The 24,938-nt window shown below is 39.1% G+C and overlaps 1 protein-coding gene and 1 long non-coding RNA gene across 4 annotated transcripts in view; both read right to left on the reverse strand.

Moving 5' to 3' along the window:
• LOC132094669 (uncharacterized) overlaps positions 1-24,261 on the reverse strand; it is a 130,212-nt gene extending 105,951 nt beyond the window's left edge. Inside the window, exons 1-6 of one of the 3 annotated variants that reach the window (XM_059499332.1) lie at positions 24,116-24,261; positions 23,537-23,845; positions 23,290-23,407; positions 22,666-22,708; positions 22,525-22,566; positions 21,644-22,280 (exon numbers count right to left, since the gene is read on the reverse strand). In XM_059499332.1, the coding sequence (XP_059355315.1) occupies positions 22,254-22,280; positions 22,525-22,566; positions 22,666-22,708; positions 23,290-23,407; positions 23,537-23,845; positions 24,116-24,185 (609 nt within the window). In that variant the 5' untranslated portion in view covers positions 24,186-24,261 and the 3' untranslated portion in view covers positions 21,644-22,253. Of the gene's footprint in view, positions 1-21,643; positions 22,281-22,428; positions 22,567-22,665; positions 22,709-23,289; positions 23,408-23,536; positions 23,846-24,115 lie in introns of those variants that run through there. The other 2 variants (XM_059499331.1, XM_059499330.1) reach the window with 2 other exon arrangements.
• Positions 1,799-2,667, reverse strand: LOC132094667 (uncharacterized). Its single transcript, XR_009422372.1, has 3 exons — positions 2,572-2,667; positions 2,087-2,397; positions 1,799-1,926 (listed from the first exon to the last, which is right to left on the reverse strand). It is a non-coding gene; the product is annotated as an uncharacterized LOC132094667 (long non-coding RNA).
• Positions 24,262-24,938: the final 677 nt, after the last annotated feature.

Consider the following 24,938-nt stretch of genomic DNA (forward strand, 5'->3'; position numbering starts at 1 on the left):
ACGCCCTTCAATGAACGAGTTTCATATGAGTCTGAACTAGATCTAGAGATCTTATAGTTCGTGAATGAAATGACTGAACTGATACATATGTCATTCGTGAACGAGCTGAATGAACGGATACATGTCGTTCGTGAATGAAATGAACTGGTACATAGCTTATTTTGTTCGTGAACAAAATGAATGAGAGTAAACCGGGTTAGTCTGCCAGGCATTTAGCATGTCAATCTCGGAAAATGCAAAGCACAGTTAGGGTTACTGTGCACATACGCTTGTTTTGATATTTAGCAATTTCACTTTTAATCCCCGATTTATGAATGTGTATATAGGGTATAATATACAAATTGTCTGACCAAACAATTAAAATGCTAATTAGGCAAGAAAACCTTGTGCTTTGTTGATCTAAACAACTTAATTAGACTTTATATATTGAATGCGATTATACACACATTTTAATAAAGCCATATCAGTTTTTGTAACAAGTGAATACGTTCGTTGACTAAAGACATAACACATAATACACCCTCTTTTTGCCACCTGCTGGCATATTTTGTGTAATACGAAGAAATGATCACTGAACGAATCATTTTGGTGAACGAACTGAAAATGAACGAATCTCTAGAAAGAATCATAATTTCCACCACTAATTTGCATGTGGTTTCTAAAGTTGCAGCGTGTTGAGCTGTCTCGGCCACCGTAGAATTGGCAGTTTTTTTTCTCGTTTGTTCAAAGTAACGCTTTTTAAAACGAGCCTTTGCTTGCCTCCACCTCTGTTCATACACGTAACAATAGTCAATGTACTGCTTGTATAGCAGTATAGATTTACTATCCTCTGAAATTAAATTAACATACAGCCATTATTGCCAATATAGCTGGCAACAAAAGTGAGTACACCCTACTGTAAGTGTCAAAGCCACATGTCCTATTCATCATGTTCATGTTTTTGTCTACTTTGTCTACTTAAGTTATTTTCATAGGATAGTAAATCTATACTGCTACACAAGCAGTACATTTACTATTCTAAAATATATCCATGTATCATTTCTATAGTATTGTCCCTTCAGAAGATATACCAATATAGTTGCAGCATGAAATGTGAGGGGTGTGCTCACTTTTGTGAGATACTGTACATCTTAAAGTTGAAATAAGATGATAACAGTGCATTAATATACCTGTATGACTAAGGGGCCGTTGAATGCTAATTCACACAATCTCTCTCTCTCTCTCTCTCTCTCTCTCTCTCTCTCTCTCTCTCTCTCTCTCTCTCTCTCTCTCTCTCTCTCTCTCTCTCTCTCTCTCTCTCTGTGTCTTTGTCTCTCTCGCTCTCTTTCTAATAACTTCATTAATAACTGCATTAAAATGCTATCAACGGCTCAAGCCTCCATTACCAGCTTTAAAATTACATTTTGGAACCAGCAAATGAAGCATTGGAGGAGATGCAAAATAAATAATCCTACTCACAATAGCGATTTAAGTACAAAAACCTGACAAATTAAATGAAATATTCAATAAATGTACACCTCTGCATTCACAAAGTGTCAAAATTGTAAATGTTATTTACACACACTGTTAATGATGAGGGGAGTTAATAAAGAATAAACTTTGCCATCAAAGCTGGCTATTTTTACTCATGTTTAATAGGCACTGCCTACAAATATACGTTTGACAAGACTGTAACAGATAATTTTAAAAAGTAGAAGAAAAAAGAAACAGATATGGAGTTCATCACTCTATAGCACAGGCTGAAATTACATGTCAGTTTTTCTTTGGGTAAGAGATGGTAATAAAAACTCAGTATCTCTTACCTGTGAATGCAGATGCTGATGCTGATGAACAGACAGATCATAATGACTCCAGAACAATAGATGATGATGATGATGATGATGTACAGCGGCATTTGTTTGAATAATTCTGGTCTGATCTGGTTTTCTGACAGATATAAAAGAGTCAAACTAACATATCAGTCAACCAGCACTACTCACTATTATTATAAACAAACTTATATTTGCTGCATTAAACTCTTTTACAGAAACTCTCTTACAAAAAAAAAAAAAAAGAAAGAAATGAATGAATTAATTCATGTGATAACCTGTTACTGTTAATGTCCATCTCATTGCTGCTGGGTAACAGCTAGCTAGTTTCCTGCATCAGACGCTTGTATTTGATCTATTGTTAATTCTCTTGGAGCTGCGGGGGCGATGTGAATCCTGTTTGAGCTCAAGTTTCTCATTGTTCTGTTACTGTTAGAGTTATGACTAAAAATAACAGAGTTGTTCATTTTCCAAATTAAATCATCATCAAACTGGGTTTTGTTGCAGTGGAGTGTAACTGTTTCCCCCACAAACACTGTTTTGTTGATGTGCTGCTGAATCTTTTGCTCTTTATTAGATCTGGAATAATCTGCAAAAAGACGTTGTGAAAACAATGTCACTGTCATAATGCAAAAGAAAATAGAAAAACAGCATGTGCACAATATATTTTTCATACATTAAAATACAAAACATTATTTTTTAAAGAAATTATTCTGAATCATCAACACACATAAAGTACACCCTATTTACTGGTGAAGAGTACCTGCTTGAATCAGGAGAATACTAACGACACAGAGATCCAGATGAAGAATCCTGGTCTGTAAATTTGCCATGACAGAATCAGGAAGTTCAGTTTAAGTGCTGAGAAGGAGTGTGTTTGTCTTGCAGTCTGCGCAGGATCTTTAAACATGCATTTAGACATGCTGTAATGCAGAGAAAGTAACAGAAGAAGCGGGCAAGTGCAATGCAGCAGATAAGAACATATTTATTTTTATTATTATTTTATTTATTTAGTCATTCAGTCTTTGGTTAAAAAAAAAAGAAACACGCTGAAGATCAAGTGTTCAAATTTGGAAAGCAAACACAAGAAATCTAAATATAATGCTCACATATACAGTACTTATATTACTGAATGTTCATGTATTGTATATAAATATTATGATTGGTTTTATACTTTTATCTGAAACCACTGAGCACATTCTCCACAGCAGAACTCTCACATCCTTTCAATGCCTACCGTGTTTGCTTCTCTTATTGAGCAGCTCATCTTTTGCTGTGTGCTTAATAAAATAATCTCTTCTTGTTCTTTTTTTTCTACATGTTTTTTTTTTATGGTCTGCCTTGTTCTTCTGTATAGTTGTCTTGAAACTAAGTATTGTTCTGGTCTGTTATAACCTCTGGTATGAACATTTATTTTAGATGGCTCATTACTTGTGATGTTTCTCATTGGTGAGTAGTTTCAGATTAGCAACATGCTGTTATGTTCATAAATGATCATGTATATTTGTATATTAGCTGTCCATTTATGAAAAATTAAAAAAAAATTAATTAGATAAAACAAAAGTGATTTCATAGAGTATAGTTCAACTGCACAACATATTTTCCAGCAAAAAGTGTGTCAGTGATATTTGTTGGGGGCCGGTGACAGACATGATGTGGTAAACATGATGATGGAGGAGTGTAGGTGTGTGTTTGTAACAGAATGCAGCTCAGTTCACAAGAGAAAGCAGTGGCTGATCACTGTTTATGTAGTATGTGTGAAGTCTGTCAAAAGTATGGCCTTTTAGTCCTTTAAAGTCTCTTAAAAAACACTTTTCACAAAAGTTCACATTTGACCCCTAACAGTATTTAATGTGATGGATTTTTAACAATGGAACATTTCAAAGATGGAATAAAATGACCACAGAGCATTTTATATATCACAAATAAATTATCTGTTTATTATTTTAAAATTTACATTTATGTCAGACAAGAGTTAATCACTGTTTAACTGTTTAGACACTTACAAACTGTTAAAGTGTTAATATGTTATTTACACAAACTGTAATTAGAGCTGTTTGTATTTAAGATAAAATTTCTGAGCAATGGTGGGCAGAGATAATAAAAATAACTTTTGTCAGCAAAGCTGGCTATTTCTATTCAATTTAAATGGACACTGTCTACAAATATATTTGAAAAGTAGCAAATCATGTTAAATAAATATTTAATTAATGTATAGTCTTGGCCAAAAGTTTTGAGAATTACATAAATATTCGTTTTCAAAAAGTTTGCTGCTAAACTGCTTTTAGATCTTTGTTTCAGTTGTTTCTGTGATGTACTGAAATATAATTACAAGCACTTCATACGTTTCAGAGGCTTTTATCGACAATTACATGACATTTATGCAAAGAGTCAGTATTTGCAGTATTGGCCCTTCTTTTTCAGGACCTCTGCAATTCGACTGGGCATGCTCTCAATCAACTTCTGGGCCAAATCATGACTGATAGCAACCCATTCTTTCATAATAACTTCTTGGAGTTTGTCAGAATTAGTGGGGTTTTGTTTGTCCAACTGCCTCTTGAGGATTGACCACAAGTTCTCAATGGGATTAAGATCTGGGGAGTTTCCAGGCCATGGACCCAAAATTTCAACATTCTGGTCCCGAGCCACTTAGTTATCACTTTTGCCTTATGGCACGGTGCTCCATCGTGCTGGAAAATGCATTGTTCTTCACCAAACTGTTGTTGGATTGTTGGAAGAAGCTGCTGTTGGAGGGTGTTTTGGTACCATTCTTTATTCATGGCTGTGTTTTTGGGCAGAATTGTGAGTGAACCCACTCCCTTGGATGAGAAGCAACCCCACACATGAATGGTGTCAGGATGCTTTACTGTTGGCATGACACAGGACTGATGGTAGCGCTCACCTTTTCTTCTCCGGACAAGCCTTTTTCCAGATTACCCAAACAATCGGAAAGGGGCTTCATCGGAGAATATGACTTTGCCCCAGTCCTCAGCAGTCCATTCACTATACTTTCTGCAGAAGATCAATCTGTCCCTGATGGGTTTTTTTTGGAGAGAAGTGGCTTCTTTGCTGCCCTTCTTGACACCAGGCCATCTTCCAAAAGTCTTGGCCTCACTGTGCGTGCAGATGCGCTCACACCTGCCTGCTGCCATTCCTGAGCAAGCTCTGCACTGGTGGCACTCCGATCCCGCAGCTGAATCCTCTTTAGGAGACGATCCTGGCGCTTACTGGACTTTCTTGGACGCCCTGAAGCCTTCTTTACAAGAATTGAACCTCTTTCCTTGAAGTTCTTGATGATCCTATAAATTGTTGATTTAGGTGCAATCTTAGTAGCCACAATATCCTTGCCTGTGAAGCCATTTTTATGCAACGCAATGATGGCTGCACGCGTTTCTTTGCAGGTCACCATGGTTAACAATGGAAGAACAATGATTTCAAGCATCACCCTCCTTTTAACATGTCAAGTCTGCCATTCTAACCCAATCAGCCTGACATAATGATCTCCAGCCTTGTGCTCGTCAACATTCTCACCTGAGTTAACCACACGATTACTGAAATGATCTCAGCAGGTCCTTTAATGACAGCAATGAAATGCAGTGGAAAGGTTTTTTTGGGATTAAGTTCATTTTCATAGCAAAGAAGGACTATGCAATTCATCTGATCACTCTTCATAACATTCTGGAGTATATACAAATTGCTATTGTAAAAACTTAAGCAGCAACTTTTCCAATTTCCAATATTTATGTAATTCTCAAAACTTTTGGCCACGACTGTATAAAGAATGAGAGGAGGGGTTGTCATAGCCAGTGGCTGGTGTGCTGCTGCTTTATTGTTTGTTTTGTTCTGGACTTCAGTTCCCATCACCCCTTGCCCTGATTATTGTTTCATTACCTCCAGCTTTTCATTTACCTAGCTCATTGTTATTTATACCATGCTCACTTTAGCCTCGGTTGCTGCAGTATTGCATGTTACTTTTGTTTTGTTTTTCTGTTTCACCCTGTGGATTACCTTTTCTTAGTGTCTTTGCTTGTTGCTCTGTCTGTCATAAAAATCAGTACTATTAAAATGGTGATAGCCCCACAGCTCAACTATGTACTAATGCTTCTGATCGGCGATGGAGTTTTGGTTCCTTCCCGCTGTTCACCTCTTTCTTTCTTAGTTTGGGGACACTTCATTTACAGTGATATCGTTGACTTGATTGCAAATGATTGCATCACTGACATCACTGAATTCAATGATGAACTGCCTTTAACAGTCATTTTGCATTATTTACACACTGTTTTCCTAATTAATGTTGTTCTGTTGCTTTGACACAATCTGTTTTGTTTAAAGCGCTATATAAATAAAGGTGACTTGACCACCATTTAAGTATTTTCTCAGTCTGCTTATAAAACTACAGATAGGAGATAGGGGTTGTGTCCATGGGAAGAGTTCTGGACAATTACAGTATTACTGTAAGCTCTCAAACTGAATGGACAACTATATTTTGTTCAGTCTTGCATTGTATTTTATTACATTGTCAAAATAGAGCACATTTTGTACAGCACAACTATCACATCCTGTCACTACCTACTGTGTTTGCTTGTCTTTTTGAACATTTCATTTTCTGCTTTGTGTGTTCTAAAACAAACTCTACATTTTTCTTATGGTCTGACTTGTTCTTCTGTATATTTCTCTTGAAAGTATTGATCTAGTCTGTTATAACCTCTGGTATGAACATTTGTTGTAGTTGGCTCATTACTTGTGATGCTCCTCAATGGTAAGTCACTTCAGATTAGATTGTCTTACAATACACGTGTACCTTATGTCTGTTATGTTCATAATATATTGTATCTGGTTGATTAAACATAATTTCATGTTTATTGCTGTATTTCTGATATGCACTATTACAACCCATAAAACAACACTTAATTTTTACCATATAAAAATTCATTTCTGTCTGAACAGGAATTTCTTTTCATGCACATACAGTACTCAGTATCATGAATAGTTAAATACAGGGCTTAATTTGTGTCGGATCCGATCCGGCACCTCATTTTGGCGGATCCCCCTCCTCCAGAGGCGGCGTTTCCTTATGGCAGACAGAGAATTGCCAGATATGTGCTGTGAAAAATTATCCAAAATTAATCTCTATAATAATTCGTTATTATTATTTTAAATCAGAGGGTTTTACAAATATTTCACCAATGATAAGTATTTAAATGAGCTCGTCAGTAAAATTTTATAACACCATTGGATCCTCAAGCTCTCGCGAAACCTCGTCACTTCCCGCGCCTCCACTCACATGGACGCGCGCGCACAACCTGGGTTCTTCGTACGTCGCTTATTACATCCGAGATCAAATGACACATCCAAGATGATATCATCGTGCTAATGATGATCCGGCTAATTGGGTTCTTCGAACACACCTATTGTGTATGATTAGTATCGCTGGATTGAGTTATCTGAGATAATTGCACGTTCATGTGTTGGCTTAAAAGGGGATATGTATCGATACTCGAAACCATGATCAGCAGTGCAGCGATTGGCTGGTGGCAAGACGGCAATGTAATGACGTCATATAATTTAAAATGACACCCGACAAAAAACTTGACAAATTTCTGGACTTTTATAAGGAAACAGCCAAGCAAACAAAACTACATAAATGTTATAATAGATACATGAAACAGATAATAGATGCATGTTTTATTTTATTAGAATTTTTTTCATGATTCCCAATTATTTATATTCGCAATTTATAATAGTTGTACAGTCTTTACATTTTTATTTCAATGTAGAAATTATCTATTCATTTCATTTTATATTTGGACAGATTTGTTACGTGACAGCATTAATGAAAGTTTCTTAAGGGTCAATATCATGTTATCTGCATCTCCTGCACTCCATCAAGTCACTCTTATAATAGCAGTCATCACTCAAAATAATGCATGACTCTATTATCTGTATAGCATGTGTGTAAGACTCTAATACAATTATGAAGTAATCATTTTATGACAAATAAAAATTTCAGTGAGTAAAACTGGCTGTGTCTATAGTAGGCTGTTATGGACTACACAGCATTTTTATATTATTTTTAAATAATATTTTTAATGATTATTATTTTAAATTATTGTCCCTGGATCAGTACGATACTCTTGTAATAAAGTAGCGGTGGTAGCAGACATATTTTGAGTATCAGTTCTGGTTGAAAAGAAGCGATCTAATCCTGTTTACATGAAATAAGCCTGCTCCCGAGCAGGTTTAAGCTTACGGACCTGTTGCTATGACAACAGCTCCGAGATGAGCTTCGAAGAACCAAATGATCCAAGATCACGTCAAATCGTCAACATTCAAATCCAGCTAACTGAGTTAGCGACGCACGAAGAACGGGCCCCAGTGCTTTGTTTTGTTGGGCTCTTGATCCTTGATGTTGCACTGGTTGTTTTAACTGTGTGTTTGTAAAAAAAACATGTTTCAAGAAACCTGCAAAGCTACAGTACTGGGCAAAGTTTTAGGCACTTAAAAAATGTAAAAATGCTGTAAAATGAGGATGCAGTCAAAAATAATGTCATAAATAGGTTTTATTAATGATCTTCTATTAACTAAATTAAATCAACATTTGATGTGATCACACTATGGGTGCATTTGTGCATTGTTTTTCGGGTATCTTTCCAAGTAGGTTCCATGAAGTGTCTTGGAGACATTGCCACAGTTCTTCTGGATTGAGTCTGTCTCAGTTTGTTCTGTTTCTTCATGTTATTCCAGACAGACTGATGATGATGAGATCAGATCACTGTGTAGAGCACTGGCTGTTTTCAGACTCCTTATGCAAACAAAAATCTCACTGAATTATTACAATGAATGGCAAAAATAATGTTTGGAAATGTAAACTGATATTTCCTACTGACAAACTACAGGAAAACATGAATGACCAAAAAGATACACAGACCCTAAACATACGCAAAGCTTCCACCAAGAAAAAAAAGTTAAAGCAAGAGTACAGCTCCGACTGCTGTCACCCGGATGAGCCTGTGTTATCAGCTTACCGGTGGTTATTAAGGGATAACATACCTCGGAATGTTGCCACTGACCAATCAGAATCAAAAATTCCACGGTTCCGTTTCATAATGTCTTTTATGACAACATATATGACAACATTACTCATGAAATAGTGACATATATGTTATATATTATGCAGCCACATAGAGCTAAAGGCAGAGAAACAACATCATTCACCCTATTCAACATGCTACAGTCAAACATACTGTATAAAGCACATTTACAAAATCTATGACACTTTGCCAATTAAATCCCTGAAAAAAAAAAAAACCTGAACCATTAAACCCAATCTTTTTTTTAAATACCTAAGCACTGAATGAGCAGTCCCACTTCCAATTTATTTCTCATTTTCAAATCTCTTATTAGCCTCTCTTTTATTATATATATATATATATATATATATATATATATATCTGATCTAGGGGTTTTTCACTATGTGGGTGAATTCTGTGTGTTACGCATCAGCACTGATTGTTCCTTGTGTTCCTTGTGGTCTCCGCTAATTGTCATCAGCAACAGCTGTCATTCATTACTCCTCCCTATATATTGCCCTGTCTAGCGTCTTGTGTTTGTCAGAGCGTTGTTTCCTGTTACTCGTCTGATGTTTTGCTCTCTTGTGTGTTTCTGCGTTTGGATGTCCGTGTCTCCCTGGAACCCCGTCCACTCATCATATCTCACCATCGGATCATCACTTACCTCTCGACTCGATTCCCCGCAGTTCCTGTGTCACCCTCTCCTGCTGCCAACTCATCACCGCACTTCGGATCCTCCACTCACCTGCATCTTCCTGGACTGTGTATCCCCGGCCAAGTATCATCTGTGTTTCAATCTTCATGTACTGTGTCATTCATATCATTAAATATTCATTTACTTGCACTTGTTTCCTGCCACTCCTTTCACCGGTCGTTACAGAATGCTCTGACCCACCATGGAAGCAGCGAGCACCACTTCACTCTCCGACTTCATCCACCACAGTGTCAACTGCATGGATCAGCAGCAGGAGAGTATTGTAAACACCGGATGCACGATCCAAGCGCTGGTGACACAGGTGTCCGAGCTCACCCAGCAGATCCATCAGCTCACCTCTCCCGCTGCACCGCCTGCGCCGCCCGCCCCCCGGGAGGTCTCCCATGACCACTTCCGGCCAGAGCCGCGACTTCCGGCACCAGAGAGTTACTCCGGTGAGCCTGACTTTTGCAGAACTTACATTAACAAGTGTTCCATGCACTTTGCCTTACAACCCCGCACCTTCGCAATGGAAGAGTCCAAGGTTGCGTTTGCTCTCACTTTGCTTTCTGGCAGGGCCGCCTTATGGGGGATGGCGGTGTGGGAGAACCATCATCCGTGTTGCACCTCGTTCCACGGCCTCTCCGAGGAGATGAAGAGGGTATTCAATTGGGAATTCAAAGGGAATTTGTCGGTGTCGGACTACTCCATCCAGTTCCGCACCTTGGCGGCCGCGTGCCAGTAGAATGAGGAGGCGCAGTGGGATCGATTCCTGCATCTGCTGGCCGACTGTGTTCATAAGGAGATCTACCTCCTCGAGTTGCCCCCAACACTCAATGGAGTTGGAAGGAAAGAGAGAGGCGGAGGTCCCAGGGACTGTGTTTATATTGCGGTGGCTCGGGTCATTCCCTTCATTCATGCCCGGTAAAAGAGCCAGCCTGGTAGTAAGTTTGAGGCTATTATCGGGTGGGATCTCCGCCGGGAATTCCTCAACCACATCTTCGACTCTCCTTCCGGTGAAACTGTGGTGGGATAACCATACTCACAACTGTCATGCCCTTCTGGACTCTCGAGCCGAAGGTAATTTCATTGACACTATCCTTGCACATCACCTGAACCTTCCTGTCCTTCCCGTGTCTCGTCCCATCCATGTCACCGCACTCAATGGCCAGGAACTGCCACACGTCACTCACACCACTGAACCCATAACTCACCTCACCTCAGGAAACCTCACCGAAACCATATCCTTTTACCTCATGGACTCCCCTGTCGCTCCCATTGTTTTAGGTCACCCCTGGTTGGTCAAACACAATCCACGAGTGGATTGGGGTTCCAACACCGTCACTTTGTGAAGTGAAAGTTGTCATGAGTCTTGTCTGGTTTCTGCTTGTCCTGGTGTGCCTGTTTCTGTCTTTCAGGAGGAGACCATGGTTTTATCAAACGTGCCCACAGAGTACTTGGACCTGAAGGAAGTGTTCAGTAAGTCCCACGCTGCTTCTCTTCCTCTGCATCATCCCTATGACTGTGCCATAGACTAAGTTCCAGGTAAGTCTCCGCCTAAGGGCAAGCTTTATTCTCTTTCTATTCCGGAGAGGGAGGCCATGGAGAAATACATTTCTGATTCCTTGGCATCAAGGTTCATCCGCCCTTCCTCTTCTCCACCGGGGGCGGGATTATTTTTTGTGGGTAAGAAGGATGGTTCTCTGCGACCTTGTATTGACTACCGAGAGCTGAACAACATCACGATAAAGAATACCTATCCTTTGCCATTGATGTCTTCAGCTTTTGAGAGGTTACAGGGAGCATCCATATTCACAAAACTGGATTTACGTAATGCTTATCATTTGGTCCGCATTAGGAAGGGGGATGAGTGGAAAACCGCCTTTAACACCCCTAGGGGGCACTTTGAATATTTGGTGATGCCGTTCGGGCTCTCCAACTCGCTCGTTTATGACGTGTTGAGAGACATGGTAGATCAGTTTATATATGTTTACCTGGATGACATACTGATTTTTTCTTCATCTCTCCAGGAATATGTGCAACACGTCAGACGAGTGCTCCAGAGATTACTTGAGAATGGTCTTTTTGTCAAGGCGGAGAAATGCGTATTCCATGCACAGTCTGTTCCCTTCATAGGGTATATCGTCTCGTCTGAGGGATTACGTATGGATCCTGACAAGGTTAAGGCTGTGATAGATTGGCCAAGTCCAGATTCCCGTAAGGCCCTACAAAGGTTTCTGGGGTTCGCCAATTTTAATCGACGTTTTATTCGTAATTTCAGACAACTAGTCTCACCTCTGACTGCCTTGACCTCCCCCAGTACTCCGTTCAGGTGGTCTAATGCAGCCGAAACTGCATTTACCAACCTCAAGAGCCGCTTCGTTTTGGCTCCCATCTTAGTAGCCCCTGATCCCACATGGCAGTTTGTGGTGGAGGTCGACGCATCAGAGGTGGGAGTAGGTGCAGTTCTTTCCCAACGTGCTGCCTCGGACGATAAGATGCATCCCTGCGCATTTTTCTCACATCGTTTATCTCCTGCTGAACGCAATTATGACATTGGTAACAGAGAATTGTTGGCTGTCAAATTAGCTTTTGACAGCTAATTGTGTCACTGGTTGGAAGGGTCAGGGGTACCTTTCATTGTTTGGACCGATCATAAAAACTTAGAATACATCAGAACTGCCAAAAGACTCAATTCCAGGCAGGCTCGGTGGGCACTTTTTTTCGGCCGCCCGGGTTCCAAAAACATATTTTTCAGTCTTTTTGATCCTTCCGAACGCCCGGTGACTCCCGAGTGTATTTTACCTGAGAATATAGTCGTCTCAGCACTCGTATGGGAGGTCGAATCGAAGGTCAAGACGGCCTTAGAAGGGGTAACGCCTCCGCCCGGATGCCCACCGTATCGTTTATTTGTGCCGGAAGAGTTACGGTCCGAGTTTATTCAGTGGGGTCACTGTTCTAATGGTGCTTGTCATCCAGGGATAAGCCAAACCAAGGGTTTAGTTAAGCAACGATTCTGGTGGCCACTTATGGCTCGCGATGTTCACGATTTTGTTTTGGCTTGCTCAGTTTGCGCCAGTGGTAAATCATCTAACCGAACTCCAGATGGGCTTCTTCAACCGCTGTCTGTCCCTTCGAGACCCTGGTCACATATCGCTCTAGATTATGTTACCACCCTCCCACCCTCTAATGGCATGACGGTCGTTTTGACCATAGTGGACCGGTTCTCGAAGGCGGCACATTTCATCCCCTTGCCCGGGGATGTCACTGTCCAGCGGTCACTGTCATTGATCATGTCTTTTGATTACATGGCCTCCCGGTAGACGTGGTTTCTGACAGGGGATCCCAATTTATAGCCAAATTTTGGAAAGAATTTTGCAAATTGTTAGGAGCAACGGTTAGTCTGTCTTCGGGTTATCACCCTCAGAGCCCACGAGACTCTGCTCCATATGAGGAAGCGCACTAAGGCCAAGGCCGATCACCACCGGTCGAAGCCTCCCATATACGTCGTGGGTCAAAAAGTGTGGCTTTCTACTAACAACATTCCGCTCCGCTCCGTTTCTAATAAATTAGCTCCCAAATTTATTGGCCCGTTTCCTTTCACCAAGATCATTAGTCCGGTGACAGTCCGCCTCAAACTACCTCCGGCGTACAGGAGGATTCATCCCGCCTTCCATGTGTCCAAAATTAAGCCCGTGTTTTATTCACGCATTAATCCGCCTACCCTGGTTCCCCCACCGCCGCGTCTCGTAACCTCTATCCTCACTCATCACAGAATTAAACTTCATAATATTTGGGATTTGTATAGTGCCATATTTGACATAGTCTTATGTGCATTGATCAATATTTTTATCAAATGCTTATATTACCTGTTTATCATAGAGTGTAAATGTGACTCTTAGAGGAAATGCATCAACATAAAGACTGTCTTTTCTTATCCTGTATCTTTACTGTTGGTAATGCTACAATACTGCATCAGCTCAGTGTTTGTGATAGCACCACTGTGTGTTCTCCTGCAATCTGTCAAATGTAATATTCAAGAAATGATTTCTAAATTCTCATTAGTTCTTTTCAATATGCCACCTTTCAATAACTTCTGTTGCACTCACCACAACATCCTAATTATTTATATTGATAATGATAAATGATCTGTAATTGTGCACATCAAAGATTAAAACTGTATGAAAATGAAATTTACACTGAAATATTTCAGATCCTCTGGTACTGCATGTATTATTATTGTGACAGTCCCAGTCTCTAACCCATGAAAATTACTGACAAACATCTTCCTGTATTAAGATGTTCATCTGATGAGTGTCAGACAAAGACTGCTGTCTTGAGAAGATAAGATGTTCATGAAAATGTATGTAGACTGTAGACCTGATGAAGACAAAGATAAATCCATGAAACACAAACAACAGGGATTTCATCTTATGTTCAAATATCTGCTGAAAAAATAATGTATAAGTTATAATGTATATTTATGGTTTATGGGGAAGTGGTGACCTAGTGGTTAGAGTTTGATTCCTAACCCTAACGTTGTGGGTTCGAGTCTCGGGCCTGCAATACCAAGACTGAGGTGCCCTTGAGCAAGGCACCGAACCTCCAACTGTTCCCCGGGTGCTGCAGCATAAATGGCTGCCCAATGCTCCGGGTGTGTGTTAACTGCTCTGTGTGTGTGCACTTTGGATGGGTTAAATACAGAGCACAAATTCTGAGTATAGGTCACCATACTTGGCTGTATGTCACTGCACTTCACTAAATTTATTATAAAAAATAAATAAATACAAAAAAACTTTTTTAATAAAGTAGAAGTTAGATTGCACAACTTCTTTCCATCAATAGGTGTAAGTGTGTCAGTGATATTTGTTAGGGGCCGGTGAACAGACATGATGTGGTAAACATGATGATGGAAGAGTGTAGCTGTGTCGAGCTCAGCTGACTTACACAGACTGTTATTGTGTGTTTGTCACAGTCTGCAATCATCTTCACCTGTGCAGATCATGTTCAAATAGAAATAACATATATTCCAAGAAACTGAACATCTCAAACAAGAACAGATACATGTGCTTAATAATAATAGTAGTGCTGTGCTGTAAATATACTTACATCATCCTTTTCTAAACTAGAGTTCATCTTTTTGCCTCAGTTTCATAAGAAAAGCATGGCTGATCACTGAATTTGGGTTTCTCCAACTATATGAGAGCTTAATGGCAATCCTGCATTTTTAGAGCTTAGGAGCTTTTAATACACTTTTACCTCATTCAGTACAAGTTCACTTATTTGGCCAATATTTAACAATATTTAAGGTGATTACATTTACAGTATATCACCAGTGAGTACACCCCTCACATTTCAGGAACCATTTTAGTATATCGAAATTAAATATAGATATGAAACTTGAATATATTTTAGAATAGTGCATGAATGCATATGGATGCAATTTTATTTAGTTTTTTCAAGTAATGGCTTGTACTAATTACGGCTGCCCCCTAGTGGCCAAAGGTTATGTTATGTGTCTTTGTTTATTAGGTGCCAATTTCATTCATCTGTGCTCCTTATGAGCTGAGCGGTATAATGCTGTTGTGTTGCTGGAAGCAGTTGCGGGACTTTTGCAAACTGGAGGAAAACTGGACAAGGGGGTGAATTGGCAGTTTTGCTGGGGTTTTTTCTCGTTTGTTCAAAGTAACGCTTTATAAAACGAGCCTTTGCTTGCCTCCACCTCTGTTCATACACGTAACAATAGTCAATGTGTTGCTTGTATAGCAGTATAGATTTACTATCCTCTGAAAATAATTTAACATACAGCCATTATTGTCAATATAGCTGGCAAAAAAAGTGAGTACACCCTGAGTGTCAAAGCTACATGTCCTATTCATCATGTTCATGTTTTTGTCTACTTGACAGGACCTTGTGTATCTTGTATTAGAGCTAAGGAGAGTTAAGGTTTGGTGCTTTGAGTACAGTTCTCTCGTATGGACCACTGGATGCTCAATATGGCACCTCTAATTCTCAATATGGCATTGAGAATTAGAATTGTTGCTCTCCACAAAGATGGCGTAGGCTATAGGAAGATCGGTAACACATACAGTACACAAGTACAGTGGCCAGGGTCATACAGAGTTATTCCAAGATGGGTTCAACTTGGAACAGGCCCTGCAAGGGTCGATCAAAGAAGTCGAGTACTTGTGCTGTGCATCAGGCGCAGAGTGCTGCCAGCATGGTTTTAGAGGTTGCAAAAGTGGAAGGTCAGCTTGTCAATGTTTGCTTCATTAAGCGAAACATGGATTCCAACATGTATGTGACATTCTAAAGCAGAACGATGCCCTCTGTTCAGAAACTGGGAAGAACGGCAGTTCCCTTTCGAAAGGGAACTCTACGCTGCGTCCTATAGAGGGCGCTTTGGGAACGCTGTCAGCGTGGCTGGTGTCTGAAGCATGAATGAAATAATAACAATAAACTTGACATTGGCAAGCGGAAGCCTATGACGTAAGCAAATGAGCGTCTGCGGATATAAAATCGCACCCGTAGAACACATCCTCTGTTTTTTCTTCAAGCCTCGGGTACGAAGCTCATATGCATTTGACTCAAGAGATAGAAGGATGGGCTCACTGTTGCATTCGCGGAACTACTAGAGCAGAGGTCTGTACTCAAGATTTTGCCAGCGTTTGCATGAGGGCATTTGCCTCTCGGAGGAGTTGAACAAGTTTAATGTGATGCTGTGTCTGTTCTTGCCTGATTCTTGAGGGAATTAAGTGTTTGATCAGAGTGTATACGGCTCTCAGGAGAGATAGCCACGCTGCGAGATGTGTTTGCATTGAAAATGCCTGATTCCTTTGAGAATTTCTCACTCGCGTTTCGGTCTTGCGGCTGCCGAGGCAGTTATTCAGGCCGATCATGGTGATTGTAGGCGGCATGGAAGGAATCTGACGAGAAATGCTTTTTCTTCCATAATTATTTTTGTATATATAAAATGGGAACTGCATATAATGTGGGTTATTTACATTATTGGTGAAGGAGGCGCCTGACTTAGTGTAAAAATACACCTCCACTCCACTCTGAGACCTCCACTCTTAAGAGCTCCTCAACAAGGTTAGGCTTCCTCTCGTTTAAGAGAATTATTCAGCTGAAGCCTCCGCTCCTTAAAGCTCCGCTTAGAAAGCACTATTGGTTTGTAGGCTCCTTTTATGTGAGCCTCGCTAACTGTCTTTAGCGCTGAGTGTTGTCAGGCCTCCTCTTGCTCTAGAGGTTTGTCATGCTGAGGCCTCCACTCTTAAGAGCTTCTCTAAGAGGGTTGAGTGTTAGGCTTCCCCTCGGTTAAGGGTCATCCTGCTGAAGCCTTCACTCTTCAGAGCTCCGTCATTTGCAGTGATATGAGTTTGAAAGCTCTTTCTTGAGCCTTGCTTACTACCTCTGGTGCTGAGTGTAGCCAGGTCTCCTCTCACTTTAAATTGTAGTTATGCTGGGACCTTCATTTTTAAGAGCTCCCCTGCCAGGGTTGAGCGTTGTAGGTTTCCTCTCATTTGAGAGTAATTCTGCTGAAGCCTCCGCTCCCCAGAGTTCCGTCTATGCAGTAGAGGGGTGTAGGCTCTTCTATTTGGAGCCTCACTAACTGCCTTTGACGCTGAGTGTCGCTAGGCTGAGGCCTCCACTCTTAAGAGCTCAAATTAGGATTGAGTGTAGGTTTCCTCTCATTTAAGAAAGTCATTCTGCTGAAGCCTCCACTCTCCATAGGTCCGCTTTGACACTAATATTGGTAGGTAGGCTCCTCTTCTTTTGTGAGCCTCACCAACTGTCTTTAGCACTGAGTGTTGTTAGGCCTCCTCTCGCTCTAGAGAGTCGTTATGCTGAGACCTCCACTCTTAAGAGCTCCCCTACCAGGGTTGAGCATGTTAGGCTTCCTCTCATTTAGAGAGTCATCCTGCTGAAGGCTCCGCTCCCCAGAGCTGATGCTTAGGATATTAAGTACACACGCTGAGCATCTGTGTACTTCCTGAAATCCACATAGTGGTAAGTGTGCATGTGAACACTTTGCATATTTTCTAAAATCCACATAAGTGGTAAGTGTGCACGCTAGCAGCTTTGCACACTTTCTAAAATCAACATGGGGTCAGTGCACACGCAAGTCTCTGCACACTGTCTGGAATCCTGTATGGTAAGGGTTACGTGTATTAGCTTTGTCCCTTTCTCTGAGTTGGTTAGACCCTGGTACTTGGGCTCCACTCAACCATTGTGTCTCTACTAACACACTTTGAAGCAACGCTCCCCTCAGCATGGAGGGTTATGGTGAGCAGGGTGCTCCTGTTGACTTCCTCTCTGTTAAGAGCTGAGTGTGGCTAGGCTTCCTCTCATTTTAGAGAGTCATTCTGCTAAAGCTCCCACTCCCCAGAGCTCCACTTAGGCAGTAATGTGAGTAGTGGGCTATTTTTATTTGAGCCTCACTACCTGCCTCTGGCGTTGATTGTAGCTAAGTCTCCTCTCGGTTTAGAGAGTCATTATGCTGAGACCTCCACTCTTAGAGCTCCAGACTTTGGCAGGTGAGTTAGTTTATGATGAACTTGAGCCTGGCATAAAGTCAGCGGTTTCACTGGTAAGGAGGCTGTTCCTCAAATCCTGACTTGGGAGGTTTACCTAGGCACTTACCCCGCAGCATGGCGGCGTTTGTATACCATTCCAAAAGCACCCTCTAGAGGACGCAGCGTGGAGTTCCCTTTTGAAAGGGAATGTCTCATGTTACGCATGTAACCATGGTTCCCTGAGAATATGGAACGACATGCTGCATCTCTGTCTCTCCTCAGACAAAAAAAGAGGATGATGTGTTCTATGGGTGCCCTTTTATATCCGCAGTCGCTCATTTGCTTAAGTCATAGGCTTTTGCCTGTCAGTGTCAAGTTCATTGTCGTTATTTCATTCATGCTTCAGACACTGGCCACATTCCCAAAGCGCCCTCTGGAGGATGCAGCGTCTCGTTCCCTATTCTCAGGGAACCATGGTTACATGATAACGACTCCAAACAATGAGGCTCACACAATATATTGACATTTTGGACACAGTTTTGACATGTTCACTTGAGTGTAATCACATTTGTTGCCAACTATAATGACAATAATGGCTGTATATTAAGTTATTTTTGGAGCATAGTAAATCTATACTGCTATACAAGCAGCACATTGACTATTCTAAAATATATCCATGTTTCATTTATATTGTCCCTTGAGAAGATATACCAATTTGATTGCTGAAATGTGAGGTGTGCACTCACTTTTGTGAGATACTGTATATCTTAAAGTTGAAATATGATAACAGTGCATTTTATATACCCTGCTATGGGTCCACTGAATGCTTGAATCTGATTGGCTGACGAATGTTCTGAGGCGTGCAATTATTTTCTGGGAAACGCACGGTGAACGTATTCCAGACAGCTCTCCTGACTGCATTACATTTCCATATCACTTTTCATAGTTAACTGTAACGGTCAAGCAGTTTGCACAAAAAGGTGTTGTTAGCGCTGCCCTGATGATTTCATCAGTTAGCCTATATAGTGTAACAACTTAAAGGCCACACATGACATTTCTCACTAACGTTGTAATAACAGTGCTGTTTAGAGACGCTGCAGCAGAAGAATGTTTAGAAATGCACAGAGGTAGCCTAATTCACGCAAGCTTTCTCTCTTTCTCTGCCTGTGTGTCTCTGTTTCTCTCACTCTCTTTCTAATAAATTCATTAAAAACTGCATTAAAATGCTATCATGGCTCAAGCCTCCATTACCAGCTTTAAAATTATGTTTTGGAACTAGCAAATGAAGCATTGGATGAGATGCGGAAGAAATAATCCAACTCACAATAGTGATTTAAGTACAAAAACCGGACTAATCCCTTTAAATATATCTGATCTGTGTCTTGAGGTGTGGTAACCGTAGTATAAGCAGAATAATTGACTCTGGGCCATTGAATTATTAGAAAAATAATGCACACCAGAGGTGATGTGATGCTGCCCTAATGCCAAGCAGAGTTTTTCTAATAATTCAACTGTCCGTCATCAATTATTTCTTACTAAATACTTACAAATTATTTCACAAAATTAAATCTTTTAAATTTACCTTTTGTGTGATAGAGTTTATATTTTGTTTGCATCCTGGGCAAGAGGTAATTGATGAAATCTAAAAGTGTACATGTATATAAAAATATGATGGGGCAATTTAGACATTTAGACAGAGGTGGACAAATCACACAATTCCATTTCTTGAGTGGAATTCAAAGTATTACTCCATTAAAAGTGAAAGTTGTAAAGAGAGTTTTTTACTTAAGTAAAAGTACAGAAGTATTTGCTTTTAAAAGTACTTGAGTAGCAAAAGTAAATTTCCTTTTTTTATGTCAGTGCACTGTTTTATTGTTGTAAGACTTGCAATACCTTACGCCTCTGAAGCAACTTACAATACATTACGCCTACTGAAAACAGTACACTGCTTGAGGTATATCTTTGGAAAAAAGAGATTTTATAAACTTAAAGAACCACCTCACCAGTCATGTCAGAGAGATGCTGTGTGTTTATAGGAGAAAGCAAAAGCACTTTATTTGGCCGTCTGAAAGTAGTTGCATTTAGGAATCTTTAAGATTACTTACAACAGAACAGCAATGCATTTTATGGACATTCGTTTCATGAACCTAGGAGAGGAGGTCATTCTGACTTTGCCACGACAATCTGGGGCTTCTGAAACAGCTACTGGATGTAATTATTTTAAGTATTTGCTAATGAATGAGAGCGAGAGAGACAGGGTCACACAGTGGAGTGAGCTGTCTTAACCGTCCTTGGCTTGTGTACTGCAAACCCATACGAGCTTCATCACTGTGTCTGCCACGACACTCTGTTCCTCTTTCGGGCTTTAACTGATGGTAAAACTAAGGACATTATTAACTGTCTTTACATTTATTTTGAAAAATGAAACTCGCGATTATGGAAAGGGGCATTACATTTCCGACGAGTGCTTGTGGTGTTCGGCCAATCACAATGCACTGGGTCAGTTGGTCAATCAGAGCAGACTGTGCTTGTGGAAGGAGGGACTTTGTAGAAAACGACGCGTTTGAGAGAGGCGAGGCATAGAGGACCTACAATATTGTACAGTATTTTAAAAATAATTTGTTTTTTGAACATTAAAGCATGTCAACAAATTATGTTACACGAAATACACAAAATAATGATCTTAAAAAAAAAACCACATATGACCCCTTTAAAATATTACAAATGAAAAAAAACCTGTAATATCTCTCATTTTTAGAGTATATTAATGTGATAAGCAGAAGCGAAGAGGACTATCACTCATGATTCACTAACTGAGTGACAGGAAAAGACAAGTGGGAAGTAAGTAGCCACAGAGAGCTAATGACAGAGAAACAACACCATTCACTCTTCATGATGCTACAGTGAAATGTATAAAGAAAATTAAGCACATTTACAAACTCTATGACACTCTGCCACTTGAATCCCTGAAAATGGGTAAACAATATATGAATTTACTGAGCTTATGCAAAAGTGTTGGAAATACATGAATATTGATTGAGAGGACGTTCATCATTTCCCATTCTCAGCTCTCTGATTAGCCTCTCTTATATTACAAATCATTACAATTTTACACCACATCAAAACCTCAAACCTCGCTCATCACAGGATCAATGGCGTGATTTCTCAGGTTTGTAGCTACATTTGACATTGTCTTTGTATGTGTACATTGATCAGTATTTTTATTTGAGATTAAATAAAGTCTTATACCTGATATTTAAAACTTTTGACATTTTCTCTTGCTTATGTGATAGTGCTTAATCTATATATGATAACATAGCTGAATATTTGATTGTGAAATTAATAATTTATTATTATTATTATTTTATTATTATTATATTGCACAGCTGTGGTTTAACACCATAAATAACTGATGGTATTATTCATGCTCATTGAACTGCAGTTTGCAAGTATTTGGTGTATTATAGGGATTTCCCTGCTATTGGAACCTTCATTTTTTAATTAAACTAATAAAATGAAATACAGTTTTGTTATGTCTGTATTGTTTAGGTTATTCAAGACAAGTGTGTGTTCATGAGGAAGATGGAATATCTTAAATGTTTCTTCATTGCTATTTGTTTTGGACAGCTCATTTTTAATAAAGTCTCTCATTCAGCTTTACTGTTAGTAGTTATGCATTACTGCAGCTCAGTGTTTGTTATAACTCTTGTGTTTTTCTGCAGTAAGAACTCAATGACTTCTGAAGTCGGTTCTGACTATACTTTCAGTTAGTCACAACAGCAATTCGTCAAAAGTAATAGTCCAATATTATTTCTGTGATGACATTTGATAAACATTTTATTGCATCAAATCACCTTTCAATCACTCTGTTTACCCTGATGGATCTTTTCTGCATTATTTTCACCACAACACACAATTTATATTGATAAATCTAATTAGGGCGTATCAAAATTAAAACTCAGATTTTTTCTGTATGAAAATTACATTTATTTCTAGATATTTTAATAAGCATTTTAGATGCAAATACACGTTGATTGTTTGTACTTTTTTTCTTATGATGGTCTCATTCTCTAGAATCCATCGAAATGACTGACAATCTTCTTTCTGTATTGAGAAGATTAGTGTCAGACACAGACACTGCTGTCTTGAGAAGAAAAGATCACGTTCATGACACTTTATGAAGACTGTAGACCTGATGAAGACAAAGATAAAACAATGAAACACAAACAACAAGCCTTCCAGCTTTTGTTCAAATATCTGCTGAACATTTTATAAGTGATTATACAATTGATTAATACAAAATATATTTTTTTAATTAATTAGTTGTAACTTTTTAGCGTTATGTTTTGCAGCAGCTGCTGTTGGAGGCCAGTTAACAGAAACGGTGTGTAACATGATGGAGGAGTTTAGGTGTGTGTTGAGTTCAGCTGACTTACACAGGCTGTTATTGTGTCTTTGTCACAGTCAGAGATCATCGCCTGTACAGATCATGTTCAAATACAAAGACAAGAATATAAATCTAGAGCAGATATATGTGCTCAGTAATAACCAGCCAGCGCTGTGGTAAACATACTTACATCCTGCTTTTCTGAACTAGAGTTGATCTTCTGACACGATTTCCTGTTACAATTAAACATTTGGAGAAGAACAGAATGCAGCTCAATTCAAAAGAAATATTTTACAAATCTAAAATCTAAAAAAAAGACATCTTTGAAATGTATATTTATGTCATAGAGTTTATTCTTTTAAAATTGAAAGTTTTGGTCCTGAACAAGAGACTATATATAAAAGTATAGGCCCATATCCATAATGCTGTGCATAAAAGTATGGCAGGCGCTGTATTTACAATTTTAAAAACAATTGATACAATTTACATTAACTGATAGCACTAAGATCTTGCTTACAGTAATTGCAAATAGTATAGATGTTATTCACTATTCACACAAACTGTAATCCGAAGTGAAGAGCTGTTTTTGAGCAATGGTAGGCAGAGAAAATTAAAATAACCTTTGCCATCAAAGCTGCCTGTTTGCACTCTACCTACAAATATACATTTGAAACGTAGCACATGATTTGAAAAGTAGAAAAAATTAAACGGGTATGAAATAAACTGTTCATCACTCTATAACATGAGCTGGAGCTGGAAGAGCATGTCAGTCTTTCTGAGGATAAGACATATTAATTAAAAATCAGTATCTTACCTGTGGATGCAGATGCTGATGGTGATGATCAGACAGATCATAATGACTCCACAACATGAGATGATGATGAAGATGTACGGCCGCATATGTTTGAATGATTCTGGTCTGATCTGGTTTTCTGAAGAGTGTAAATATTATGAGATCTGTCAACCAGCACTAATCACTAAGTCACTATAGTTACAAACTTACTTGCTGGAGTGAACTCTTTTACAGAAAATATAATCAGTAAATGAAATCATGTGATAACCTGTTACTGTTAATGTCCAGCTCATTGCTGCTGGGTAACAGCTGTAGTTTCCTGCATCAGACGCTTGTATTTGATCTATTGTTAATTCTCTTGGAGCTGCAGTGTCAATGTGAATCCTGTTTGAGCTCAAGTTTCTCATTGTTCTGTTACTGTTAGAGTTATGACTAAAAATAACAGAGTTGTTCATTTTCCAAATAAAATCATCATCATATTGGGTTTTGTTGCAGTGAAGTGTAACTGTTTCCCCCACAAACACTGTTTTGTAGATGTGCTGCCGTATCTTTTGCTCTCGATTAGATCTGGAATAATCTGATGAACAGACAGAAAATCACAAAAAATGCTGGTTTACAGTAACTTCATTAGTCAATAAATTAGTGTAGATCATGTAGTTGGGAAAAAAAAATGCACACTTGCAAAATCTCATGAGACACAGAACATATTGTTCATGTGGTAGCTTTTAACGTGATGGGAATGAATTTGAATGCAATCATCAGTTTTCAATAAATGCATCACAATACAAACATAGGGTCTTGTTTCGTTTATCAGCTTTGAAAAGTCCAAAAAACAAATGAGTGGTACCTGCATGAATCAGAAGAATAATGACGACGCAGATATCCAGACCAAGAATCCTGGTTTGAAAATTTGCCATAGCAGGACATTCAGTCAGTTTAATGAGTGTAAACTTACTGTCTTACTGTCCGCTCAGGTTCTTACTCATCTGCTTGAGAGACTGAAGCAGTAAAGGAAGAAGTGAAGACAAAGGGCAATGCTTAAAACAGCATTTGCGAATATCCTTAATAACATTTTGTACAGTAGAAGATTATTGAAAATAAATCACACATTATCAGTTACACAGAAAATAATTTGCATTAGTCATATGTTCACATATATAATTTTTTTAATGCTGTCTTTAAAAAAAATGTTAAAGATTTAAAGTGTGAATGCAAACATGGGTAACCTAAATACAATACCTATTTTTTGTATTGTATACAAATATATTATATTTAATTTTGTGCTTTTATTTGCAGTGACCAGTGAAACCACAGAGCACATTTTCCACAGCACAACTGTCACATCCTGTCACTGTGTTTATGTCAAGCAGCACACACTTTTTCATATTCTGCTTTGTGTTTACTAAAATAATCTCTTCTTCTTTTTTTCTCTCTCTGCTGTTTTTATTTATGCTCTGGCTTGTACTTAAGTTGATTTCTCTTTAAACTGGGTATTTCTCCAGTGTAATGATTGTTTGGTCTAGTTTGCTCTCAAATTGCTTGCTTTTCAAATTATTTGGTCTAGTTTGCTCTCAAAATGTTCCTTGCCTGGAAACATAATAATTTTATGTTTGTTGTCATATTTCTGATCTGGCCTAGAGCCCATCAAGTTGCAAATACATTTGCCTTAC

The sequence above is a fragment of the Carassius carassius genome, chromosome 19, assembly GCF_963082965.1.
Source record: "Carassius carassius chromosome 19, fCarCar2.1, whole genome shotgun sequence".
NCBI lineage: Eukaryota > Metazoa > Chordata > Actinopteri > Cypriniformes > Cyprinidae > Carassius > Carassius carassius.